Here is a 22,742-nt window from a genome sequence, read left to right as displayed (position 1 = left end):
TTCTGTTAACTACAATACAGCTTATTTTCCATAGTGCTTTTCAGCTGAAAAACATAACACTTCAGAACAAGGTATAACAATAAAGCGCGGCTTTTGCCAAGACACAAAATGAAAAACACTATTAAAATCTTCCTTTCAGTGACTAGAGTGGACAAGAGGTCTACATGTTTTAGTTCTGAGTCTCCGAGATGCGCAGGTGATGAATGCAGCAGCCTTTGCTGGAAGAGGAGGGTTGCTTTTAGTTTCCTGTGCCAGAACATCAGAGGTGGCAGCCCCAGTATGCCTGTATTGGCTCATCTCGTTTACACACATCCTTCAATCTGTGACCCTGAAGAAAGGTGCACCCAGGCCCATCCAGCTACTAGATCTATGCCCCACTGTACAGGGCTGCCCATGCTGAAAAGCTCTACGGTGCTACACGACTAACTAGTAAATTATAGTAAGAGCTGCATAATCAGCCTCACTGGCAGGAGTGTTCCCGCAGAAGGACCAGAAGTCCTTCAGGCCTGCACCAAACAGCCAGGTCTACATTAGGAATTTTTGCCTGTAAGGTAATGCTGCTCAGACCAGTGATGCTTGCAGACATTTTTATGCCAGCAAAAGCCCTGGTGAAGATGCAGGACTCTGGCTCTTAGGACTTAGCAGAACAAGCGCCCTCAGCAGAACAAGCAAAGCAGCCAAAGTACTTCTTTGCTAGGATGGACTGCACCTGAACTCAGAGGCCGAGTGGGGCTGCCGTCCCAGCAAACCTCCTCTACAGCAAAGAGCCCATGGAGCCAATTGTGGATTCTGCAGGCTCCAGCACCGCCAGCGGTTTCTGCCCACAGTGTTAGTCACCGATGGGATACTGAGGCAGGCCGAGTACAGACAGTGCCAAAGGGAGCACTCCAAGATAAAGTGATGCCCCACAAAGCCCACATGGGCATTTTTATCTAGTCGTATCAACTAAAGCTCATTTAATGACACCAGAAAGGTCCTCTGAGGCAAGTACTAGAAATTCCCTCCTTTGTAACCGTACCAGCCAAAGATGCACCATGGGCTTTATTTAGAACGACAATACTAAAGTGGCACCAGCAGCAGGTGAGATTTTGGTTCCCTTTTTGGTGTTTCTTTTCTTTCCAGCCTCACCTTGAAATTGCTTATTCCCAACAAGGGGCAGCTTCAAGCAAAGAAAGACCGGCACCACCTGGAGTGCTCCTAGGCATTGCCTGGGGGACAGCTGAGCATGGTGGCTTGGGGCAAGAGTGCAGCTTCCCTACACAGCTCCCAAACAGAGCCGATCAGCCTGGGGGTTGCAAGAGAAACTTGGGAAGGGGCCTGCAGCCTCTCCTCTGCACGGTACCTAAGAGAAAGCAAAGGAGGGGACTAGGACAGGGTCTCTGCCCTTTGGTGCATCAGAGACCCTGCAGGGTTGAGAACCGCACCTCCAGAACCAGCTGACAAAGGAGCTGCGGACAAGGGGCACTCGTGAGAGTTGCATCTAATTTACTGCAGTGAAAGGGAAGATGTCTACAGAGGAAGAGGGTGTTTCTTGGAGGCAGGAAGAGCCCCTATAACTCCATTTTCCCCAGTGAGAAAGGACTTCAGCAGCCTGACATTACTATGCATACTGTGTTCAAGAAGACATCCAACCCTTCGAGAGGAACCACAAGCAAGATTATTGTGCTGGATTGCCTTTTCTTTTGGAAAAAAAATAGTTTCATTTTGCAGCAATCCAGAGTTTATTAGAAAGGAAATGACAAATGACCAATAATGCAAAGCAATAAACAAAGCCCAGATAAAATGCATCAACGCATATTTGAGAGGAGATATTACACTTTAATGAAAATCCAGTTTCTATGGGAATAAATTAGTCTAAGATCTAAAAGGCCGTCTCAAGCAGGAGAGAAGAGGGGCATGAACAGAATTGTAAGTTTTTCCACTGGCACCCAACAGCTCTCTCCTACTCCGACTGGGAGGTCCTGTCCCCTCCCTGACCATCTCGTGCATGTGCAGGGGACACAGACTGGTGGACTGAGGGAGCACACAGGCTTTCCAGCTCTAGAGAGAGAGCCTCAATCCTTCCAGGGATAATGAAGCAGGAAGCTGGTTGGTGACGTAAAGAGGTGAGCAGAGAACCTGCCTCCAACGAGGTTTCTCACAGCATCATGCAGATGTGCCGCACACCTGCCCATGCTCCTGCCCAGATCAGGGGGAACTGCTTCTGTTCTGCAGTCACTGCAAAGCAGGCAGCCGTGTAGGGAAGGGGAGAGCGATCAGGTTGTGCGCATTATATGCAGCCTGCGCATGAAGACAACACAAGACTTCCCACTCCCCTGCAGGCTGCTGCGCAGGGGGCCACTGACCACGTGAGGCAGAGGCAGTATTTTGATCAGCGGAAAATATTTAACTTCAACCACTCAGAAAAACTTACAGAACAGGCGCTCAACTTGGGATCTTCCATGCTAAAACACACGTGCCAGCATGCACATGTGAGAGAGATCCAGCCAGCCTGCCTCTGACCAGAAATCAGCAGGATGCCTGGATCAATTGCTCATCCCTTGGCCCCCTCCCCTTCCAAGCTTTACCAGATTCTTCTAGAAAGTAAAAGCCTGGCACTGGCTTTTGCTCAGCTGTCCTGCAAGCAGAGCTCCTGGAGGTATGTGGGTGTCTGTAACAGTGTGACAACATTAGGATCAAAACAGGCCGCAGATTTCTAACACCTTTCGCTTTCCACTCAGACAGAAACCAATTCTGATTCCTCGTGCTGGGCCGTGTCACTCAAAGCCAATGAAGTTGTTTTCCTTGACCTCCTTCCCGGTGTCTTGGTGAATGAAAGGGTTGTGAGGGGTCAGGGAAGAGGCTTGATGCACTTGGTAATAGCAACCACTATTACAGGGAGGTCTTTGCTGCAGCTGTTTTATAAAGAGTTAATCTCTGCATCGGGGCTTTGAACAGCTGCCAGGACTACGAGGAGTGAGTGAGATGAAGTTCAGAGCAGGGTCCACATAATTCTCACCTTCCAGGGTCCTTACCAGCTTCCACCTCGTGTGACCTCAAGGACAAAGTGCAATGGAAGCTGGCTCCAGCTCTTTTGACCGGGGGGGGGGGGGGGGGCTCCCCTGCAGCTGGCAACACCCAGGCTTTCTTGTGCCTTTACCGACCCCAGCCTGCATGCGGTTGGCGGAAGAGCCTTTAGCTACAAGAACTTCCTGATCGCTGAGCAGGGGAAAGCTTTCTGCAGAGATCAGAATTACCGGAGCCGTCTGCTCTTTAATGCCTCACCAAGCAATCACAATGCAGCTTTCTCTCCCTAAATTTATCTGATTTGATAATCAATAAATCAAGTTCAGTATGATGGTTTGAAACCAAGCCAATGATTTATAATGGAAATTAATCCCTGCATCTTCCCAGCGAAAGCATTTTCAGAGCAAGGGCTATGAAGCAAAGCTAAACTCATAAATTAAATACGACTAAGACGTGCTCACAGTCATTTTATGTTTATTCATTACAGGAATGACTGTTTTCTCTTTCCCCCTGTTTATTTCAGAAAGAAGCACTCCTGGATGAAGTACCAGCAAGGAACCGCAGCATCCCTCTCTTCTACCTGCACTTAGTTCATTTTGCACTTGGCCTTTTCCTGGAGACTGAGGCTCCCAAAAGGCAGCGGTGGTCTGGCAGGACTTTATGTTTCTGCCTGCTCCAGGAGTGGCACTTCTAGGAAGAGACCGTTCTGCCGAATTCCAGCCAAGAAACACGTTACAGGAAGGTCAGCATTACCTGGCAGAATGGGCAAATATTGGAAAACACCACAGGAAGCCGTCTGCAGAGCCTTCTCTCTCCTCCTTCTCCAGATGCAAAACACCACACTGATTACAGAATTACAACCTATTTCTCAGGAAAGGCAATGTACTCTGCAACATGCGATATACACATGTGTCGCATCACCTGTTCCTGAGTGGCACCCTGGCTATGCCAGATAAGGAGTCCACAACAAAGATGCCTTAAATATCTTATATATGCTACAAATATGGGACAACCTCATTATATGGAACCCTCCTGGGACCAGGTAGTTGCTGTAACAGGGTCAAGTCAATTCGTCACAGCATAATAATGGAAAGATCAGCTTCTGCTATTAAGAGCGGGGTTTGTTATAACAAGACTGAACTGTATCTTACAGCTCACGTGTTTTGGCTTCGGTTGGTCTGCAGACGACGCCCCGCCTCCTCTGAACAGCCCCCATGGGCAGATGTGGGGGTTCATGGGAAGAAAGCACATGGAAGATTGCTGCAGATGTGCAGCTGGATCGGCAGTGTACAATCTGGTAGGGAGAATGCGGTGTGGCGAGATCTCTCCTCCAAGGAAAGAGACAGCGTGCACTCACTGCCAGGACCACCAGAGAGGTGAAATCAAGGTCTTCCTTCATGCCCAGCACAGCTGCACAAGGGGAATGCAGGGGTTGCGAGCAGACTATTTCAGGCAGGAAGCATTAGGGAATAAAGGGGCGCTTTCTATGTCCTTGTGCCATGGCACAGGATGGGCAATGGACTAGCTCTTAATTAACAGAACTTAGAAGGGACCTTGTAAAAAATATGAACAGATGAAGACAGAGTGGACCATCATGCAGTGAAAATCAGGTGGACAGGAAGGAAATGCTCAAAGGAGACAGGACAAGCGGTGGGTCTGTACTGGAGACTTTGTCACGCCGTATGCAACTCTCAAGGACTCAGAACTTGTTTCAATCCAGAGCCTTTCTCCTCCGAGAGACAACCTAAAGCACGTGCTCTCATCCCCAGCCATTTCAGTGCGAGGTCTTAAACAAGCACTTTCCAAGCATATTTTTCAGCTGTAACAAGGAGTTATACCTTCTCCCCCGTTCCTGTCTTCTTCTTAAACTGCAGAACCTGTCTGACTCAAAAACTTCACCAAAACCATCACATTTTTTTTTACCAGGTCTGTAAAATCTCAGCTGGTAAAAAGGAGATGAGTGGAAACAGGCAGTTAGAGTCGAAACCAGTCAGACACTTTGCTACGAGAGACGCTAGCACACCTGCCACGTTCAGAAAGGTTGGCACCAAGAGCGAGGTGAGATCACTGTGGCCCCGGCTTCGTTTGTCTACGGATGCCGTTCGGTGCCAGCACTTGGAGCGTCCGAGGTTCTTAGGCGAGGCATCTCAACCATTTGGGGCCAAGCAATGTATAAACCAACCAGCCCTGTGCATTCATGAGAGAGCGCCTCACCCCTCTGCTCCTGTATTCACACCTCTTCCCTTCTTCCTTTTCTGAAAAAGGAGTTTTCTCTGGTTTATGCACGTGAAGTCCTCTGCCTAAAAAAAATAATTGCTCCCTGCATGCCCACTAATACTGCTTAATACTAAAATCTGATTGGCTGTCAAGAGTGATTTATTATATTAATAAAGACACCACTCTTGTGAACAACTATCCTCAGAAAGCAGACAAATGTTTTTAATAAGCATTGAGAGATAAGCCACCATAATACCTATTTCTCACTTTTTTCCCCCTATAAAACTTACTTATTCTTTTTGGTCTTGGAAACGAGACTCTGACGTTCCTCTTGACCAAAGCAAATCTTTGTGTAAAAGACCAAAAGCTTGAAGTATGACCTAGTATTTGAGTCCTGCTGGTCAGAAATAAGTCCTAATATATTACAGCAAAAGCTCCATTATCCGGCACCCTGCTGGATAACCAAATGTGCCAGTTATCGGAGAGGTGTCTGCCTGGTCAGGCAAAGACGCCTCTCCCACTGCATCCACATCTCAGGTTAACCATGCCGCCCCTCCCACCTCTCCAGTGGTGTCAGTGTGCCGGGGGAAAGGGATGGGGGGCTCCGTGCAGGCTGTTTTCCTCCAGGCTGCAGGATTCGACAAAACCCGAAGTCCCACTTCCGGATTCCCTTTTGCCGTGTCGACCGGCATGCCGGTTAATAGAGCATGCTGGTTAAGGATGTGCCAGTTAACGCAACTTTTACTGTATTGGCTAAGTTGCTAATGGTGTCAAGGGAAAATTAATTACATTAGTAGTATAGCTGATGATGAAGCACCAGGCCATCTATTTTGCTACCAAGGGCTGCCTCTTGGCAATTCAAGTTAAAACAACAACAACAACAAAAATCAAGTGACTTGGAAACTTGCCTCCAGTTTCACTAGTTTCATAATGCATAGAGACATGCAGCCACTTACTTCCCACCATTACCCTAATGTTTTGCTACTTCAACAAGATGTGCTTCATGAAGGATCCATAATGGACAGTTCATTGTTATTGCTCAGAACGGGGGAAATTATGCACAAAACGGGGATATTCTTCCTCATGCTTAAAAGATGCGAATCACCAGCGGCTGCTTATTAAAACCGGCATCCAGCAATATTTCCCTGGGGTTAAAGTAGCATCATCTCGCTAGTTTGTGTCACATGGACGTTCTGGGATTTGCCCTTATGTTTCACCTGAGTTATTTGGACAGTGACAATATCACAGACTTGTTCACCTGTGTGTGATGCGTGTCACCTGCTGAGTCAAACAGCGGACGCAACTACATGCGCAATTATTGCTATTTGGCTTTACTGCACAGTAAATCTACTGCACAATAGACTAATTTCCTGCACAGTAAGCACCTGCACATGTAGACGATGACACTTTACTGCACAGTAGATTAGTCTACTGTGCAGTAAAGCATCTCATGTAGACATGGCCAGCGATGCCTTCAAAAATTGAAGCTGGAATTTCAGTTATACTTTGTTCTGTTTGAATCCCAAGACCTTGGGATTTGTCCCCCCAAAGGCATTGGGTTTCCTTTTTTTTGTGAGGGAGTAAGAATTACTGCTTGCAATCTGTGTTTTGATTTACTAGCTAAGACTGAAATCATACGTAGTCTTTTCTTAAAAAATCTGGGGAGCTGGGAGGCAACCTCTCCTTTGTGCCACTGAGAAACAGCACTCGACTCCCAATTAAAAACTTCACTTATCCTAGTGCCAGGCTTTGGCGTGTGTCTCACACTGCACTGACAAGTGGGAGACTGGGGGGAACCATTTTTGAAAGCATCTCAAAGAGTACAGACAGATGTAACTGTACTGGGATCAAACAGCACCAGCATAAACTGTTACACTGTAACAGAAGATTTGTCATCCCTGCTCCCATTGCCCACTGGCTTTACTGCAAGTGCAATATTTTTTACCTAATAAACAAGGCTGTGGGAGTCTTCCCAGGGCACTAATTCAGATTTCCAGTTGCTATTGCAGCCCCTCTCCTGAGAGAAAGGACATTTCATAAGAAGCCTGCAAGCAGATCCCAGATCTAAGGTTGCAAGGTCAAGTCTGGCTCCAAGTGGAGGACACACTCTGCTGACACTAGGATTAACTAGACTTCACTTAAGGCAGAATTATCAATGATTACCTCTGCTCAGTTTAGCCCCAGCACCACCAGAAACCAAACTGCACAGGCAGGAACAAAGCAGCACCTCTGACCCTGCCGCTGGAACAAAGGAGGCTCATTGCACTGACTTTGACTCTAGAAACCCAGCAGTATTTATAGTGCCTGTTCCTTTGTGGGTGGCAGCAGAGAGGGTTTTATCACCAGCATTTTTCCTGGAAAGTTAACGTGGGTGTACCCATGTGCTGTCCACTTCAGGCAAGACTATCTGTTAATCCTCCTTGGCATGCACAAACCAGAACTGCCGCTTAACAGAGGCAACTTCATATAGGTAAAGCGTTAAACCAATGGCTGCATTGGGCAGAGATGATATTTCTTTGCCTTCACTGTGTGCTGACCCCAGAGAACAGTGTCACTAAAACATACGCTCCCACCCACCCATTGCTTGATTCCGTGATGAATCTTGTCTTTGTCTTACTTTGTCATCCTACCCCACTTCACTTGCTTACGAGGATTACTGAACATCTGTACAGTGCACTGAAGACTAAGCCTGCTAGTTAGGTGCTAAATACAATGCAATTAACTCAATTCTCTTCCTTCTGACATCTGTCCTCTATGGGCAAAGGAACAAAATTCAGCATTGTAACTTTGCTCCATTTCCCCTCCAGTCACTTCTCTTCCCACATACTCCAGGCAGGGTGTTAGGTGGTCTCAGACAGCAGTGGGGTAGCGACAACACTCTCGCTGCAGTGACTGAAAGGACCATGAATGCTCTGAACAGGGAACGTGCTGGGCTTGCATTGAAGGGTGTCAGATCCCCACCTCCCCGAGAGACTCAGCGGTGTGACTCCATAAATGTAAAGGAAGAAAAGCTTACCTTCATGACAGGCTGAGCAAAATATTTTGCACTCCAGTCACAAAACCCCGTCTGCATTGTGGCCGAAATGAAGTTTTTGTGTCCCACGGTATCATCGGCGTCGTCGGTGGTCTGCCCAGGGAGAAGGGAAGAGAACACCGAGGTAAAAGTTTGTGGTTCTGCTAAAAGATGCTGCCTGGACAGTCGGGCACTTTGTAGGCCAGGCCCTGAGAAATAACCTTTACAAAAGCTCTTGGTAGATGGATGGAGTTTACCTATACGGGCATAAGCACACAGCTCCTCTGGGCTGCAAGACTGATGTGCTTCTGGGCACTACTCTAAGGTTAACATGAAATGGCTCATCTTGAGGGCTCAGAGGATGGTGTTTCCTCTCTATGTATTGACTTAAGTTGAGTCCCTTGTGCCAGGTAGCACAACCCAAAGCCACCACTGAATGCTGCAGGGTGGTTCTGGTGATGAACTGGTGGGGCCCACTTCAGTTCCTAACATATAGGTGCCCACATCTCAGAGGGCACCTTCAAGCTGGCAGCAAGGCCGCAGAACAAATGAGCCAAGAGACCCTCTTTCCCCTTGAGGTTCCCTTCCTGGACAGGGGTACCTGCATAGCTGCTGCCTGGGCCACATCTATAGAGAGAATAACGTGGTCTCTAGCTCTGTCCAGGCAGGGATTTTAGTCAGCCTTTCCTGCACACCATACGGTACTCTCTCTGAGCAGCTGAGATTGCTCCCACTTTGGTCTTCCCAGACCCAGAAAGAGCAGCCCCGCAGCGGGTGCAACTGGGCAGCCACTACTAAAGAGTGGAGCATGGCTACCAAGCTACAAGTTCAAAGTGAGGTGGATGGGCTGAATGACGTGTGAAAATCTGCCCAGCCCCACCGGATCCTGGCTGGTATCAGCAATCAGTTTCTGAATCCTCCCAGATACTGACCTCCAGGTCTCTCCACTGGGCTCTTCTGCAGTCCCAGCAAGATGGCTGCAGCTCATAGAATCAATGAGTCAGAAGGGAACTAGACAGATCATCTAGTCCAACCCCCTAGATGCAGGAAGGAGCACTGGGGGTGGCAGGGGTCATATCCATAGTTAACAGAGGCAACTTCATATAGGTAAAGCGTTAAACCAATGGCTGCATTGGGCAGAGATGATATTTCTTTGCCCTCACCGTGTGCTGACTCCATAGCCAGGTGCCTATCCATAGTTTCTAGGGTCGGAAGGGACCTGAGTAGATCATCTAGTCTGACCCCCTGCCATGGCAGGAAACAATACTGGGGTCATACAACCCCAGCAAGATGTTCATCCAACTTCCTCTTAAAAACCCCCAGGGTAGGAGCCAGGACCACCTCTCTTGGAAGTTGGTTCCAGATCCTAGCCGCCCTGACAGTGAAGTAGTGCTTCCTGATATCCAGTCTCCCCTTGAAGATTTCCAGGGAAGGTGAGAGCACCACCTCTCTGGGAAGCCTATTCCAGGCTCTGGCTACCTTACAGTGAAGTAGTTCTTCCTAATATCTAACCTAAACCTATCCTCCCTCAGCTTGTGGCCATTGTTCCTGGTGACTCCAAGGGGGGGCCTGGGGAACAGACTTTCCCTGAGTCCCTGCTGGTGGCCCCTGATAAGGTTGTAGGCAGCCACAAGATCCCCCCTCTGTCTCCTCTCAGCTCATACACTAAAACAGTGTTCTCTCCTGCTGTAGACAACTTGGGGTTTTGAAAGGGTCTGGAGATGTGGGTTTATTCCCTTCTCTGTTACTAACCAGGAGCAAGTCACCCCTTTTGTGCAGGGATTTTAGTCAGCCTTTCCTGCACACCATGGGGTACTCTCTCTGAGCAGCTGAGATTGCTCCCACTTTGGTCTTCCCAGACCCAGAAAGAGCAGCCCTGCAGGGGGTGCAACTGGGCAGCCACTACTAAAGAGTGGAGCATGGCACACAAGTGGCAGTAATGACACTGACTTGCCTTTGATAAGGGCCAGATATTGTTAAAGCCCTTTGGCACCATGTGCGCCAGGCCCCAGGTATGCCTGGCTTGCCTATTTCCCCACTGCAGCCCCTCAGTACCCACTGACATTCTTTCTATTTCAGTGGAACTAGTGGGGACACCTTGCAAAACATACCCATGTTCTGTTGCTGAAGACCTGAGTGCTTCCTGTCCTAAAGCTGCGTGATTGGGGCTGCTCCTGCCATGCCCAGCTGCTCTGACATGATGGTAAGGTTTCTATGTTCCCTGCAACTGGAGGCATTGACTCCTGCCCTCTGAGAACTGCCATGCAACTTTGTTCATTAAGGTGAGGCAGCAGCACTGACTTATGTAAAGTGATTGAATGTTTACAGAAGAATAAACGGCCTATTCCGATTAAACACCTCTCGGCTGTGGCAGCACCGAGTAATGTCACATCAAGAGCTGCAAAGTGACATTTATACTGCAGAGAGGGAAAATAATTCATTTTTATTTCACTGATTAGAAGCTACACTGAAGCCACCAGCAGTGGCAAAAAGCAAACAAAGGGGCTCTGGGGAGTTGAAGAGCAAACAAGAGGCCTGCGTGATGGTGAGGAGGGAGTCCGTCTTACCTGGTCCGGTCCTTTGTCAAACATTTTCCTGGTCCTGGGGAACTGGTGAGAGTGGGGTGTATACTGGACCCCAATGTTGCCCACATTTGCAGATCTCACAGATGTGATGTCCCGGCTGACTGGCTGCTTGGTCACATCATTCGTCAGGCTGGAGCTGCTCGTGCTGGCAGTGGGAGGGGACCCTCTAAGCAGCAGGAAAGGAAACAGGGATGAACAAGACAGAGGCGCAGGAGAGGAGACTCGCTATCGCTTTTTGACCTGAATGATGCTCTCTTAAATCTATGAGTTGGCCTTACTCCTATCACTGAGTCCCTCTCACTTGCTCCTAACAAAGCTGCCTGCTCCTGATTGTCCCAGACCCTTAAAGGGGCAAACAGCCTTGTTACACTGACATTCACCTGACGACATGGCCAATGAGCAACACGTGGTTACAGAATCATTCTGGAGCCAGGCATCTCCCAGCTTGTCTTGTTTGTAAGGGGGTCAAGACAGGAGCTGCAACTGCTATTTCCACGGAGAGGGAGGACAGGGTTTGGGACTTTCCAAATCCTGACCATGGCCACATGGCTCTTTCACTAACTGATTTGGAGGCAGCCTGGTGCTGATCAGGCAACCCTGAGGCCTCCCCATCTGTAAGGAGAGGGAAGGCAGATCAGACCCAAGAAGACTGTAAATGCTGCTGACCTCATATCAACCAATTACACAAGGATAGCAGCATCGGTATGTGCCCTGCTTCTTCCACTTGCCCCTTGCCCAGATAAGAATGGCAAAGGAGAATCCAGCACATCTGCTTCACCACCCCCAGCTCTCTCCCCTGGAGGGACTACTGGTGGGGAGTGGGTGCAGAAATCCATTCACCCTGTAACCTGCACATTATTAACATGGACAAGGCAACTTACCCCACTTGGTGGATGTGCATGCCCTTGTTGGTAGGGCTGGCAGGGGCAGACTGGGTGAGCGAGGAGGTGTCAAGGATGCGCTGGGGGCGGGCGTTTACTGTTGCCTAGGGAGAAAATCAGAGCATGGAACAGGTTGGTAGGGTGCAAAAGGCGAGTCCCATGATTTACTATCTAATAAAAGCACATGTCTTGGGTTAAGTGCAGTTCAGCTCTCTATCAAAGTGGGATTTTAACAATATACACGAAAGCCTCCTGAACAATCCCCAGATCACTGTGTGATTAGGCCACTTTGTAGAAAGCACTTACCAGAAAGAATCCTTCTGCTATTTACAGGGAGAGGCTCTGGGCTACGGCATAATCCCTTCCCATAATTAAACTGCAATCGAAGTCCTGTACTGGCACTTGCAAAAAAGCTGCCAAAAGGCAAGCTACCAGCCTGGGGGTGACTTGCTGACAGCAAGACTTTTCTCCCTCCTCTTGGAAAACAAGGGCTGGATATCTTACCCAGCCCAGCACTGCTCCCCTGCCCCCAAATTCCAGACCTGCTTTCATGTTCGAGTCAAAGCTTTCACTGTAAGTATGGCCATTGCATAAAGATACCCGATTTCTTGCTATCCCCCTGAATAATGCTTGAGCTCCTGCAGCTTCTCCAAGCATTTTACAAACAGGAAGCCTCACAGCACTCCTGCCACGAGTCACTTCATCTACTAGGGAAACGCAGCCAGGACCAGTGCAGGATGAGTCACTATCACCAGCATTCAACAACTGCCTGGAAAGGAAAGTCTCATTGAAGAAGGCAGGGAGAAGTCCCTTTTTTGCTGGGAAGGGCTGGATGCAGCTCTAAGAGCAGCCAGAGGAAGGGTGGTGAAGAAGTCAAGACAGCTGCCTCACCTTCCCCCTTTCCCTAGACAGAACATGCTGCCAGTGGCGGGTAACCAAGCCCTGGGTCAAAAATTCCTGCTTGCTTGGAGACCCCAAACTGAGATCCTTGCCCCCCCACCCCACACACACACACATACTTCCTCTCTCTTTTTCTGCACTGGAACAGCTTTTCAGGGACGGAAGCAACCCCGAGCCAACAAAACTGACCGGTACCGAGAGCAGCAGTTGTGACGTGGGCAGGCTGACTGATCCCTCTTGAGGTGGCTGGAGAATCGGGATTGCACAGTGGGGAGGAGGGGACACCTCCTTGGGCAAGGGAACCTCTGAACTGGTGGGGGGAGGGGGCAGGAGACACTGTGCTCAACACAGTACGGCCAGGGCAGTCGCACTAATGCAAGGCAGCTGAAGGGGAAGAGCTGTGTGTGCAGCTTCCTGGGCTCCACGCAGCTAGCAAGCAGAAAGGGCAGAGTGCATGTCTGCAGGGAGCAGCACTATTAGCTTTTGCACTTTACACACACTATTTGCTGGAGACAGAAAATCAAGGCAGTCGTGCTTGAGAGTACATCCTGCCTTGCTCCCGCCACCTCTTTGCGGGAACCAGAGGGTCCTTGGAGGCAGCCTCAGATTTTGCCTATCCTCACATGACCTACTGGGGAATTCAAACCGTCTCAAACATCACTGGGCTGGCTCCAAGGAGCATGGAGAGTGATGGCGATAACAGTACGGTGTGTCCACAGGCTGCCCATGCACAAGTGGGGCTCCTGAGCAAAGCACTGCTTTGTACCCTGGGCACAAAGCAGCCATCTAAGCTATCCTACTGAGTTCTTGGTGGCATGAAACCAATGCATTTCCTAGGCCATCCTCCTCCAGTGTCAGGGACAGATGCTCTACTGTCACCACCACCCAACAGTGCCAGTCAGATCTTCTAGTGTGCTGTCTGGAGCGGACAGAAGGTCTCGTAACAAAGAGGGAGGACAGACTAGATTTAGCAACTCAGAATTAACTACTGGTCATAATGAGCTCTAATTTGCCATGAAAGGCCCAGGGGTTGCAGTTAGGTGTCTGTCATCCAAAGCAGCTTGGATTCCAGGTCAGGCTAGTTCCAGAAGAGCTAGGATGCAAAATGAGCGAGACAAAGTCCTTCTTGAAAGAGAACGGGCATTTATTCTTCTAACGCAGCAGTCCAAGGGCTGTGGGATAACAAGGCAAAGGCAGAATTGGTAACACCCCACCTGAGGCAGCTCTTCCCCAAGTTTCACTTCCTGAAGGAGGGCTCTCACAGCCTTCATATCGCATCCTGCCCAGGAGGGGAGATGGTAACTTTGAGTAATGACCTCGGGTAGCAAGAACAAGTAGGCAGAGCCATTTGTTCAGCACAGAACTGCGTGCCAAGGAGGTCTGTTATACAGAAGTAACTCTCAAGGTAACTGAGCTTCAGACCTGCCAATGAAAGCAGCTGAATGAAGAAACTTTGGAGAATGGCTTCATTAATTAATCATGATCACACAATTTTAAACAGCCTGCATCACTTGCTAGACTCTCATTTGTTTTCAGTACAGACAGACCAGAAAAGCAGGGCTTTATGGTTTTCTTAAAGTTGGAGTGGTGAACGACATCCAGTTCATCCCACTTTGTTTCCTTAATTCAAATGCTAGACTAGAAAGCCATCCAGTGTAAGATGCTGTGTGCCCCAGAAACAACAGTGTGTGTTTCAGGAGTGGAGAGGCACGTGGGTTTTTAACCAGCTCATCCTAAGCCTACAAAGCCACGTGCTGTCTTCTGAAGCACTCCCCGTCTTCCCGTGGCCAAGGAGCCAGTCATGGTTTCAGCAGAGATGCAGATAGTCAGACATTTGTCTCACCCATTTGGAAAAACAAAAATCTGGCTGGGTCTGATTCAGATGAAGGCAGTCATAAGCAACCTGCCTGCTGGTAATGCACAATCTGCTTTTCAAGACTAAATTTAGCAAAGTTATTCTTATTTAAAACAGAGTAGCTGCTGTCTCCTAGCCTGAGGCTTACCATGTGGTCTTGAAGATGACTGACCACTATACTAACGCTTTTAGTGCGGTGTGATGGCTCTGTTCAGGTTCTTATATTGTGGCCCATCCATCACCCTCTCATCTGAGCACCTTCCAATAACCAGATCAGTAACATGACTATCACTGGCATGGTTTTGTAGCTTCTGATACAGCAAACCATACAGGATCATGCGCAGAGTGATTTTGGCATTTCTTTTTCAGAAGCTTTAAATGTTTGCTGGCCGCACATGAATCTGGGATGATTTAGAAAGGGAAGTTCTTGCCTTGGTCAGGGCACACAACTGGATGACCCCCTACTGTCCCTTTCAGACCTAGTTTTCTATGATGTTATGATCCAAAATGATTTCCTTCTCACCCACAATGTTTCAGAACAGCCAGCCATCTGAAACTTCTGTTTCCTTCACAACTCCAGTCAGGAGCAGGAGGGATACCTGGCATTCCCATGTTCTAACATATCCCAGCTCCACCTGTCCAAAGCATATTTGGCACAACAAACACCCTCATAAATAAGCTTAACCTCCTGAAAGGAGCATTTTCCAAGAGCCCAGTGTGCTTCCCTGGGACCATCCAGGTCCCACTGCTGGGAGCTTAAGAGAACACAAGGGAGAAACTTGTTCTCTCTCTCTCGGAAGTCAATGGCAAAACCTCACTTAAGCACATCCAGACCTCTGGAATCCATGTCAGCTCACAAGCACAGGGAGGCGTGGAGGCAAGACTGTAAATCCAGGTTGTAGCACTTACGGTGGGACCTCTGAGCACAATTAAATGCCAGATCATGACCCCAGATTTTCAGCCTTAAGGCTTTATTCTAGATGGTTTAGATTGCAGCCCAACCTGTCAGGCTGCTTGAAGGCAAACTTTTTAGGAGTCGCATGTGTCGTTTAGCACCATGGACAGCTCAGGAGGAGACTCGGAGCATCTCACTGCAGACTATGGCGATCTGTGAATGTGAAGGCTGCACACAGGGGCTCTTCCTTGGCTTCCGACTGAGGCAAAGGAGGGAGAAACTCACTTGAAGGTCCACAGCTAAAAACCCTGGCAAAGATAAGTGCTTCAACTGTTTAAGGTGTAAAACCATCCAAAGCACCAGTGCCTTGGAGACTGAGGGCCAGAGAGCAGCTGGAAGAGAAGCAAAGTAAGATGCAAAGTGTCCATCTGCTCCAGGTGAGGAAATCCTCGTGGCTTGGAGGCAGCCCTCCTGTCCAACAGTCATCCGTCCCCATCTCCTCCAGCCCTCCCTGACGGGCAGCACTTGGCCTCTTTTTCAGCTGTGGACTCAGAGACTCAGCACAACCTGGGCTGCTTTCACGACCACAGCAGAAGACAGGTTACTTTGCACTGCTGCTTCCGTCCCCAGATGATACCCTGCCTACAGACAGACAGGGGCCAGCCACCAAACCAGGCGGCTGGCCCCTCCGAATACAGAGAACTAGTGTGAAGAGAATCAGATCTGCAGCTTCTGGTGAAGAGGAAACTCCATCCGCTGCTGTGCCGCTTCAGTCAGAGCCTTACAAAATCATCAGAAACACTTAGCAGCCCAGGCATGACACTCATTCCCAACTGTTACAACATAATGACCCACACTTCCCAATCCCGCTGGCTAAGCAGAACTGCACTCTGCTAGCGAAGACATTTACAGGACACAAAAACACACCGGCAGTGCTCAAGCAAGCTCTTTTTGCCAAGGGAGAAAGCCCCATAAAAAAAAGAGAAGGCAAGAGAGACAAGTCCCAGGTCCCCTGTGTAACCCATAATTTACAGCTGGGCTAAAGCTTTATTTTGCCGAGTGCCATGCAAAGTGCAACACTGAATGACCCAGATGCGATTCAGAGGGGAGAGCCTGAAGGCTTGCACTCTCCCCTCTTTACCATTCTCCTGGAGCTGGCCTTTTTCCATCTGAGGCACAAATTCATTTAATGCCCAAACCACTGGTGGGGGAATCTGAGCCTGCTGTCCCCAGGGGGTGAAGTTATTCAATCCCCCAAAACACCATGGCTGCACACTGACCCAGGGGCGTATTTGAAACAAACAAGGAAAGGACTCAAATTGGGAGCTTGCTGCTGATGAGGAAAATGGACTGAAAAAGCAGGTCATCTCCAAGATGTTACAATGGCAGATGCATGATGCTGGCATCTCTTACTGCAACTGTAGCTCGGGGGGCGTGAGTCTGAAGTGAAAGGGATCATTCACAGTAACTGCTCAGTAAGAGACACCGTCTTGCATGGGAATGGCTTGTGGCTATAAAATGCTGGAGCAACCAGAAAGTTGGAATCCAAGCATAGCAGGGGCAGGGGGAAAGGCAGTGTCTGTATGGCTTTCTGGCACCATCCATTGAAGGGCTGATGGTGATAAGATGAACTGAGGTAGCCAGGTGCTTGGCTTCTGGTGGAAGGTGAGGGTTGCTGCTACAGCTCCCCAAGCGGGAGCCATTGTGAAATAACAGAGATGGCAGCCTCCAGGGAGCACTCACCATCCTTGGAGGATGAAATGGGATGAGCATGGTGGCTTAGGTTTGTATAGAAGACGGGAGAAGTGGGAGGGGGTCTGCATGCTGACTCACATGTACTAGTTCACCTGGATTGGAGAGCCGTTGCGGCTTCAGTCTGCAGGCCAGTCCCACTTGCATAATCTAAATCAGTTTGCAAAGGGATAGTTTAATGAAGTATCTGTAAGGTTCCTCTCAGGGACTGATCGAGACAAGTAGACTTGCAATTCTTAAGGGATTAACCTAATTTACGCCATGACATTATCCCTGGCCCGCCCCCATACAGTCACATTGTTACCTGGTCAGGACCGCCACAAAACGGTTTTATCTTGGGATGTCAAAGTTCCTTCTCCAATAGCACTGTCCTTCCAACTTGGCCTATTCAATTCAATCTACCCACGCTCTGCACGAGCATGAAAAAAAAAAAAAAATCAACCACAAGAGCTCAGATACACGTAGGAAGGCAGGAAGCCATACCTTGTAGGCAATACTGTTGAGCACTTTCATAGCCAGGTCTGAGACATCCGGATAAGGGTCAGCAGCCAGGTGAAGGAGGACTCTCCAAATCTGGGTGTAAACACTGTTGAAAGAAACTCCTGGAACAGAACAAAAAACAGCAAGAGTGCCAAAAAATTACATCGTTTCAGCCAACTCTGAACACCTCACGTCTTGCGAGCACATTAATCCACAAGGGAGCTCCAATGCTTCCCAAGGGTAGTTTGGGAAGAGCAAAGCACAGTGCTCAAACCTACACTCCCAGAAAGGGAATGAAGGCTGCACTGTGTTGTCCTTTGCGAAGTCTGCAAGGCTTAGCTGAAACAACAGGGGAAAATCTCAGGGACAGTAAAGAGTACTTGGAAACACACCTGAGTGGAAGTGCCGATCTTTCTAAACCTTTGGAGCAAGTCACTCAACCACCCTGCATAAATCAACTGGCACAGAAACAAGGTAATAAGTTGGGAGCCTCTGTGAACTAAAATCCTAAACTTTAAAAAGCCAAGAGAGATCTACTGCCCTTTTAAAAGTTAACACGTGTGACAATGTGTGGCGCTGTTCTGTAACACTTCAGTTTCCTCCCTTTGATTGTATGCTGGGGGTCTCATGTGAAATGCTTTGAAACTTCTGTAGCAACAGTGTTGGAAGGTAGTTTAAGGACCTTTAAATACATCTAACTGGCAAACTCAGCATCAAAGCACTGCAACCACATGCTTCAGGGCTGATCATTTCAGAGACCATAAAACTGAGCCCCTGTCTACCATCCCCAACTGTCCCCAGAGGTTTCTGTGTCACCTCTGCCTGACTCTCCCTCTACCTCAAGAAGGGTGTTTGTGCCTGAAAGTTTGCAAAGAACAATTTTTCAAACTATTTAGTTGATCTAATAAAAGATATCACATTTACCCAAAGAATCTTGTCTGCCTATGTGTTTAGACCAACATGGCTACAACCAACACCCCTGTGCCACCACTGGGCACTCCTAGCAGCTCCATCATGCCAACCGACCACAAAGGGCATCCTGGGAAGGCAACAGCTGCTGAAGACACTGCAGCACCTGACAGAAGATGCATGCGTGTCTGCAGATGCCTTCTGCTCGCTGCCAGCCTCTGGCAGAAGCCGGCCCCTGGCTGGGGAGGGGGTGACAGTCTACTGGCAGAAGGAAGGGGCTCTGCTGCCCTCTGTGTAGATGCCCTCATAGCTTTGCAGAGGGAACTTAAGCTCTGCCCGTTCAGCTCTTTAGTGTAGACTGGGCATGAGTCAGCCCTTCCAGCGGAGTCAGGGGGCTAATTGATGACCCTGATACCTAACAAGAATGCCTGCAGTGTGGTACGCACAGCAGGAGAGATGGTTACATGCAATATTCAGATCAAAAGAGGCAGGGCTTGGATGAGTGCGAAGAAGTCTGTATGTGCTTTATTTTACTGGCTTCTGGCACATCAGCAGTTTGTTACTCCTCCCACCTATCACCGTGTACCATCATTGTAACACCATTCCTGGGACCTGAGCCATTTGAGTGCTACGAGGTAGGTACTGGAAAGACGAGAAAGGAACTAAAATAGGGTTTTCAAATGAGTCACAATTAATTGCAAATGACAGAGGAAGCTGTTCCTGCATTTCCCCTAGATGCTTCTGGAGACATGTAAATATAAACCTTTAGGTTTGGAAGAAAGGGATCCTTGGTCAAGAAGCAAGGGCTCCCCCTGGCTGGCTTCTACACCTGACACTCAGGCCAAGAGAAAATAGATTCTGACAGTTCAGTTTTGAACTCTGGCCCAAAAGACTTAAACCGAATGCAATTACAGGCTTGAGCAGCACACAGCTTGTGCTTTTTTCTGTATGCTTGTCTAGCTTAGACAAGGGAATCTCCTTTTCAGTAGAAAAAAATCACTAAGATATGACAGGGAGTTCTGCGAATGGCCAGGCAGCGAGCTAACTTCCACCCCCTAAAGCATCCTGCAAAGGAAAGGACTTCTCACCCAAAGGGTGCCCACGGGATTTACTGGAGCAACTTTAACATGTGGAGGAGTCCATGGCCAGCTCTCAGCCCTGCACTCACGATGGCACCTTCTGAACAAGCAACTGCTGCCCAGTGAGACCTTCTACTGGGCAACCTCCGTGGAACAGCCTATCACAGCTTTTCCTAACCTCTCCTAGTATGTGGGCTTCTCATAAGGTTGCATCCTGGAAACTCATTCTGGGCCAGATAAAGGTGCAGCAATGTTGTTTGCCCCGTGGGACAAGCGAGACTGCCGATAAACCCTAGTACAGAGATCAACCAGATTCTAGACACAGGCTCACCCCATTTTATGCCCATGCTGAGACCACAGCTGGGCAACAGCAGTACAACACTGAAAACTGAGCAGGACAGCAGACAGGTGGCCTTGCTTGGTCTTCTGTTTCTATAGACCTAGAGTCAAATTTTGACTCTGGCCAGAAGGGGAGATTCCCTCTCCTCCTCAGTTGTTTATACAGGTTTGCAATAAAGACAAGTCACTGCACAGTAAAGCAAGGAGCTGCTCAGGAGACACCCAAACAGAATGGAAACGATGGTGGCACCGTGCCGGTCTCTGCCTTGATACAGGGCATTATAAGGCTTGCTCTCGTCAGCACTTGAATTCACCCTGAAAACAACTCCAAAATGACAAAGTGCTAAAAGACTGGGAAGAAATGTAGCAGACACTGCAGCAGCTGCCCGGGTAACAGTGCTGCGAAGGTTGCCTGAAGCCTGCTCAGCATTCTGCTTCCTGCACGTTCGGTTCTGTGCTGAAAGTTACATAAGGGCCGCTGGGAAATCGGGATGGCTTGATTTCTTTTAATGTTCATGAAAGAGGGAGAGTGGGGAGGCAGAGGGGAATCCATCAGTATTTCCAGCCCTTCTGATAACAACCTCACCGATGACGCAGGCATGAAGAAAGAACGCCAAGACATCTTTTATACATCTAAGCATGATGAAAAAAGGGAAAAGGGACTTTGCCAGTGCAATTCCACATGCGTTGGAAAAGAACAGAGGGAATTTCCATAAAGGTTTCTCAGACTCATAGAGCTAGTGCTCGAAGGTGTATTCCCCTCTCCTGCTAGATTACATTCATTTTTTTCTCTGATGATAGCACTGCCGATCGCACCAACTCAAGCAAGTGCCACGTCTGACGTAGCTCCTGGCAGAACTGGGACGACCCGAGTCAGTGAGATAATGAAAGGGGACATGGGCAGCAAGAGGAGAGGTTCGATTTCACAGAGTGGACTACGATAAAAAACATCCATGAGACACAATCAAAGCACCAGGCAAGTGGTGGGCTGTGTAATTTAAAACAACAGCTGAGCTGTGTAATTAGTCGGACCAATTCAAAGCTGGTTTAATGGACCTTGCAGGACAGATTTACAAAACGATTCTTGTCAGCAATGAACATAAGAAATAAACAGTGTTTCTTCAGTGATAACTTTGGCTTTGTTTGGCTACACACAGGGGCGGATCTGGGGGTCAGGAGCAGCATTAGTGCAATCACACCCCCTTTTTGACTCCTGCTCTGCACACCAGCAGCACTGAAGAAGTCCATTGACTTCCTCGCTCATTGGCATCTACCTGGCCCCTTCTAAGCCTATAGTTCCACAGGAGATAACGACCCTGTCTTCTTTTTAACGGGCTTCATGTTCCACCTGTCCAGCCAGCCTTTGTTCTGCCCTTCTGCTGCCTCTTCATTGCTCCTAGAAAAGCAGCCCTGCAGATTGGTTTTTAACTCATTCCAATGGAGTTCTATTCATTTTTGCTTCAATCTTGAATTGAATCAGACAGCCTAGGCCCCTAGCCTACTAGTAACGCTTCTTGTTGATGTTGAACTGGAGAAGAATAGGTGTTTTTATAAAGGATGATGTCCTTCACCATTTGCACCCCCCTTTTAAAAATTCAAGATCCACCCAGGAATACTGAGAACTCTCCATCCATTCAGCCATTAGCCATCGGGCACACAAGTGGTTAAGAGCTTAGGCAGATCACCTGGGTACCATGAGGACACAGTTGTAAAGCACCCAAACCTCGGCACTGGTGTTTTTACTGAGGCCCTTTCCTTTGCCTGCTTCTGCTAGCCCATTAAAGATACTACAGTGATTCTACGCCTTGATCTTGGGGGTGAGAGACAGTCCATTCCCCACATACCACAGCAGCAAAACACTAACCAAGAGCTCACCATGAGTGCTGGTGTGGTTTAGACAGGAGACAATGGCTCCTGCTTGGGGCTGCATGTTTTCCTGCAGTGAAAAGCAAGTTTTGAACTGATATACCCAATGAAAACACGGAGCTGAAATCTTTCACATGGAGCAGTCAAGGGAACCCAGGGACTCAGATACACAATTCCCATTAATGTTAATCCCACCTGCTTTGTCAATGTATCCCATCATCTCCTTTACTTTTTCCCCCAGTGCAAGAGACGGTCCTGGGAGACCAAGATTCAGATGAAGAAAAAAATCTAATATTCTCTGGGTTGTGTGAACTGTGTGTGGCAGCCTGCTCCTCTGAGATCAGACCCAAAGTGACGGCAAGTGGGGAACTAACATTTCTTGCAGAGATCTCACAACTTGTAGGCTGGTCCCTGTATTTAGTCTGTCTCACAATAGGATGCCCTGGGGACCACTACCTTCCACAAGCCCTGAGACAGCTGGGATCCTTCAGGGACTGCAGCAGAGTACTGCTTCTCACGACAGTGCTCATAGTGAAGCAATGAATAACAAGCACCTTCCCCAAACGCTGGCAGCAAAGGGACCTGGGGCGGAAATGGCTCAGGGTGGCTGCCAAACCCAGATTTCCTGCTGATATACATAATGCAAATGGCACCACAGGCAGTCAGCTGAAGTTTCCCCACCCAAAAGAGATTCTCACAGTAGATCACAGGCTCTCCAACACCCCACGAAATACAGAGTACAAATGGAAAGGCTCATGCCCTTAGAGGGGGGATTTTCTGACCACAGTTGCTACAAGCAGCATAAAAAGCTACAAGCAGCATGTGGGGAGCCAGAGGAAAAGCAAGGGCCTTGGGTCCACCATGATCCGCTGGCTGGGGAATTGGCTCCGTGGTCGGACCCAAAGGGTGGTGGTTGATGGAAGTCACTCATCATGGTGTCCTGTGACCAGTAGGGTCCCCCAAGG

General features: G+C 48.7%; 1 protein-coding gene across 5 annotated transcripts in view; it reads right to left on the bottom strand.

Annotated features, from left to right (window-relative positions):
- RPTOR (regulatory associated protein of MTOR complex 1) overlaps positions 1–22,742 on the bottom strand; it is a 253,515-nt gene that overhangs the window by 29,355 nt on the left and 201,418 nt on the right. For all 5 annotated transcript variants that reach the window (XM_019542272.1, XM_019542274.1, XM_019542273.1 and 2 more), the window contains 4 exons: positions 17,588–17,706; positions 11,703–11,806; positions 10,804–10,987; positions 8,240–8,350 (listed from right to left, as the gene is read on the bottom strand). In XM_019542272.1, coding sequence (XP_019397817.1) covers positions 8,240–8,350; positions 10,804–10,987; positions 11,703–11,806; positions 17,588–17,706 — 518 coding nt within the window. The remainder of the gene's footprint in view (positions 1–8,239; positions 8,351–10,803; positions 10,988–11,702; positions 11,807–17,587; positions 17,707–22,742) is intronic.

Source organism: Crocodylus porosus, unplaced genomic scaffold (assembly GCF_001723895.1).
Source record: "Crocodylus porosus isolate Cpor-Errol unplaced genomic scaffold, CroPor_comp1, whole genome shotgun sequence".
Lineage (NCBI taxonomy): Eukaryota > Metazoa > Chordata > Crocodylia > Crocodylidae > Crocodylus > Crocodylus porosus.
Note: the sequence above shows the minus strand (reverse complement) of the source record. Positions and strands in the feature narration are given on the sequence as shown.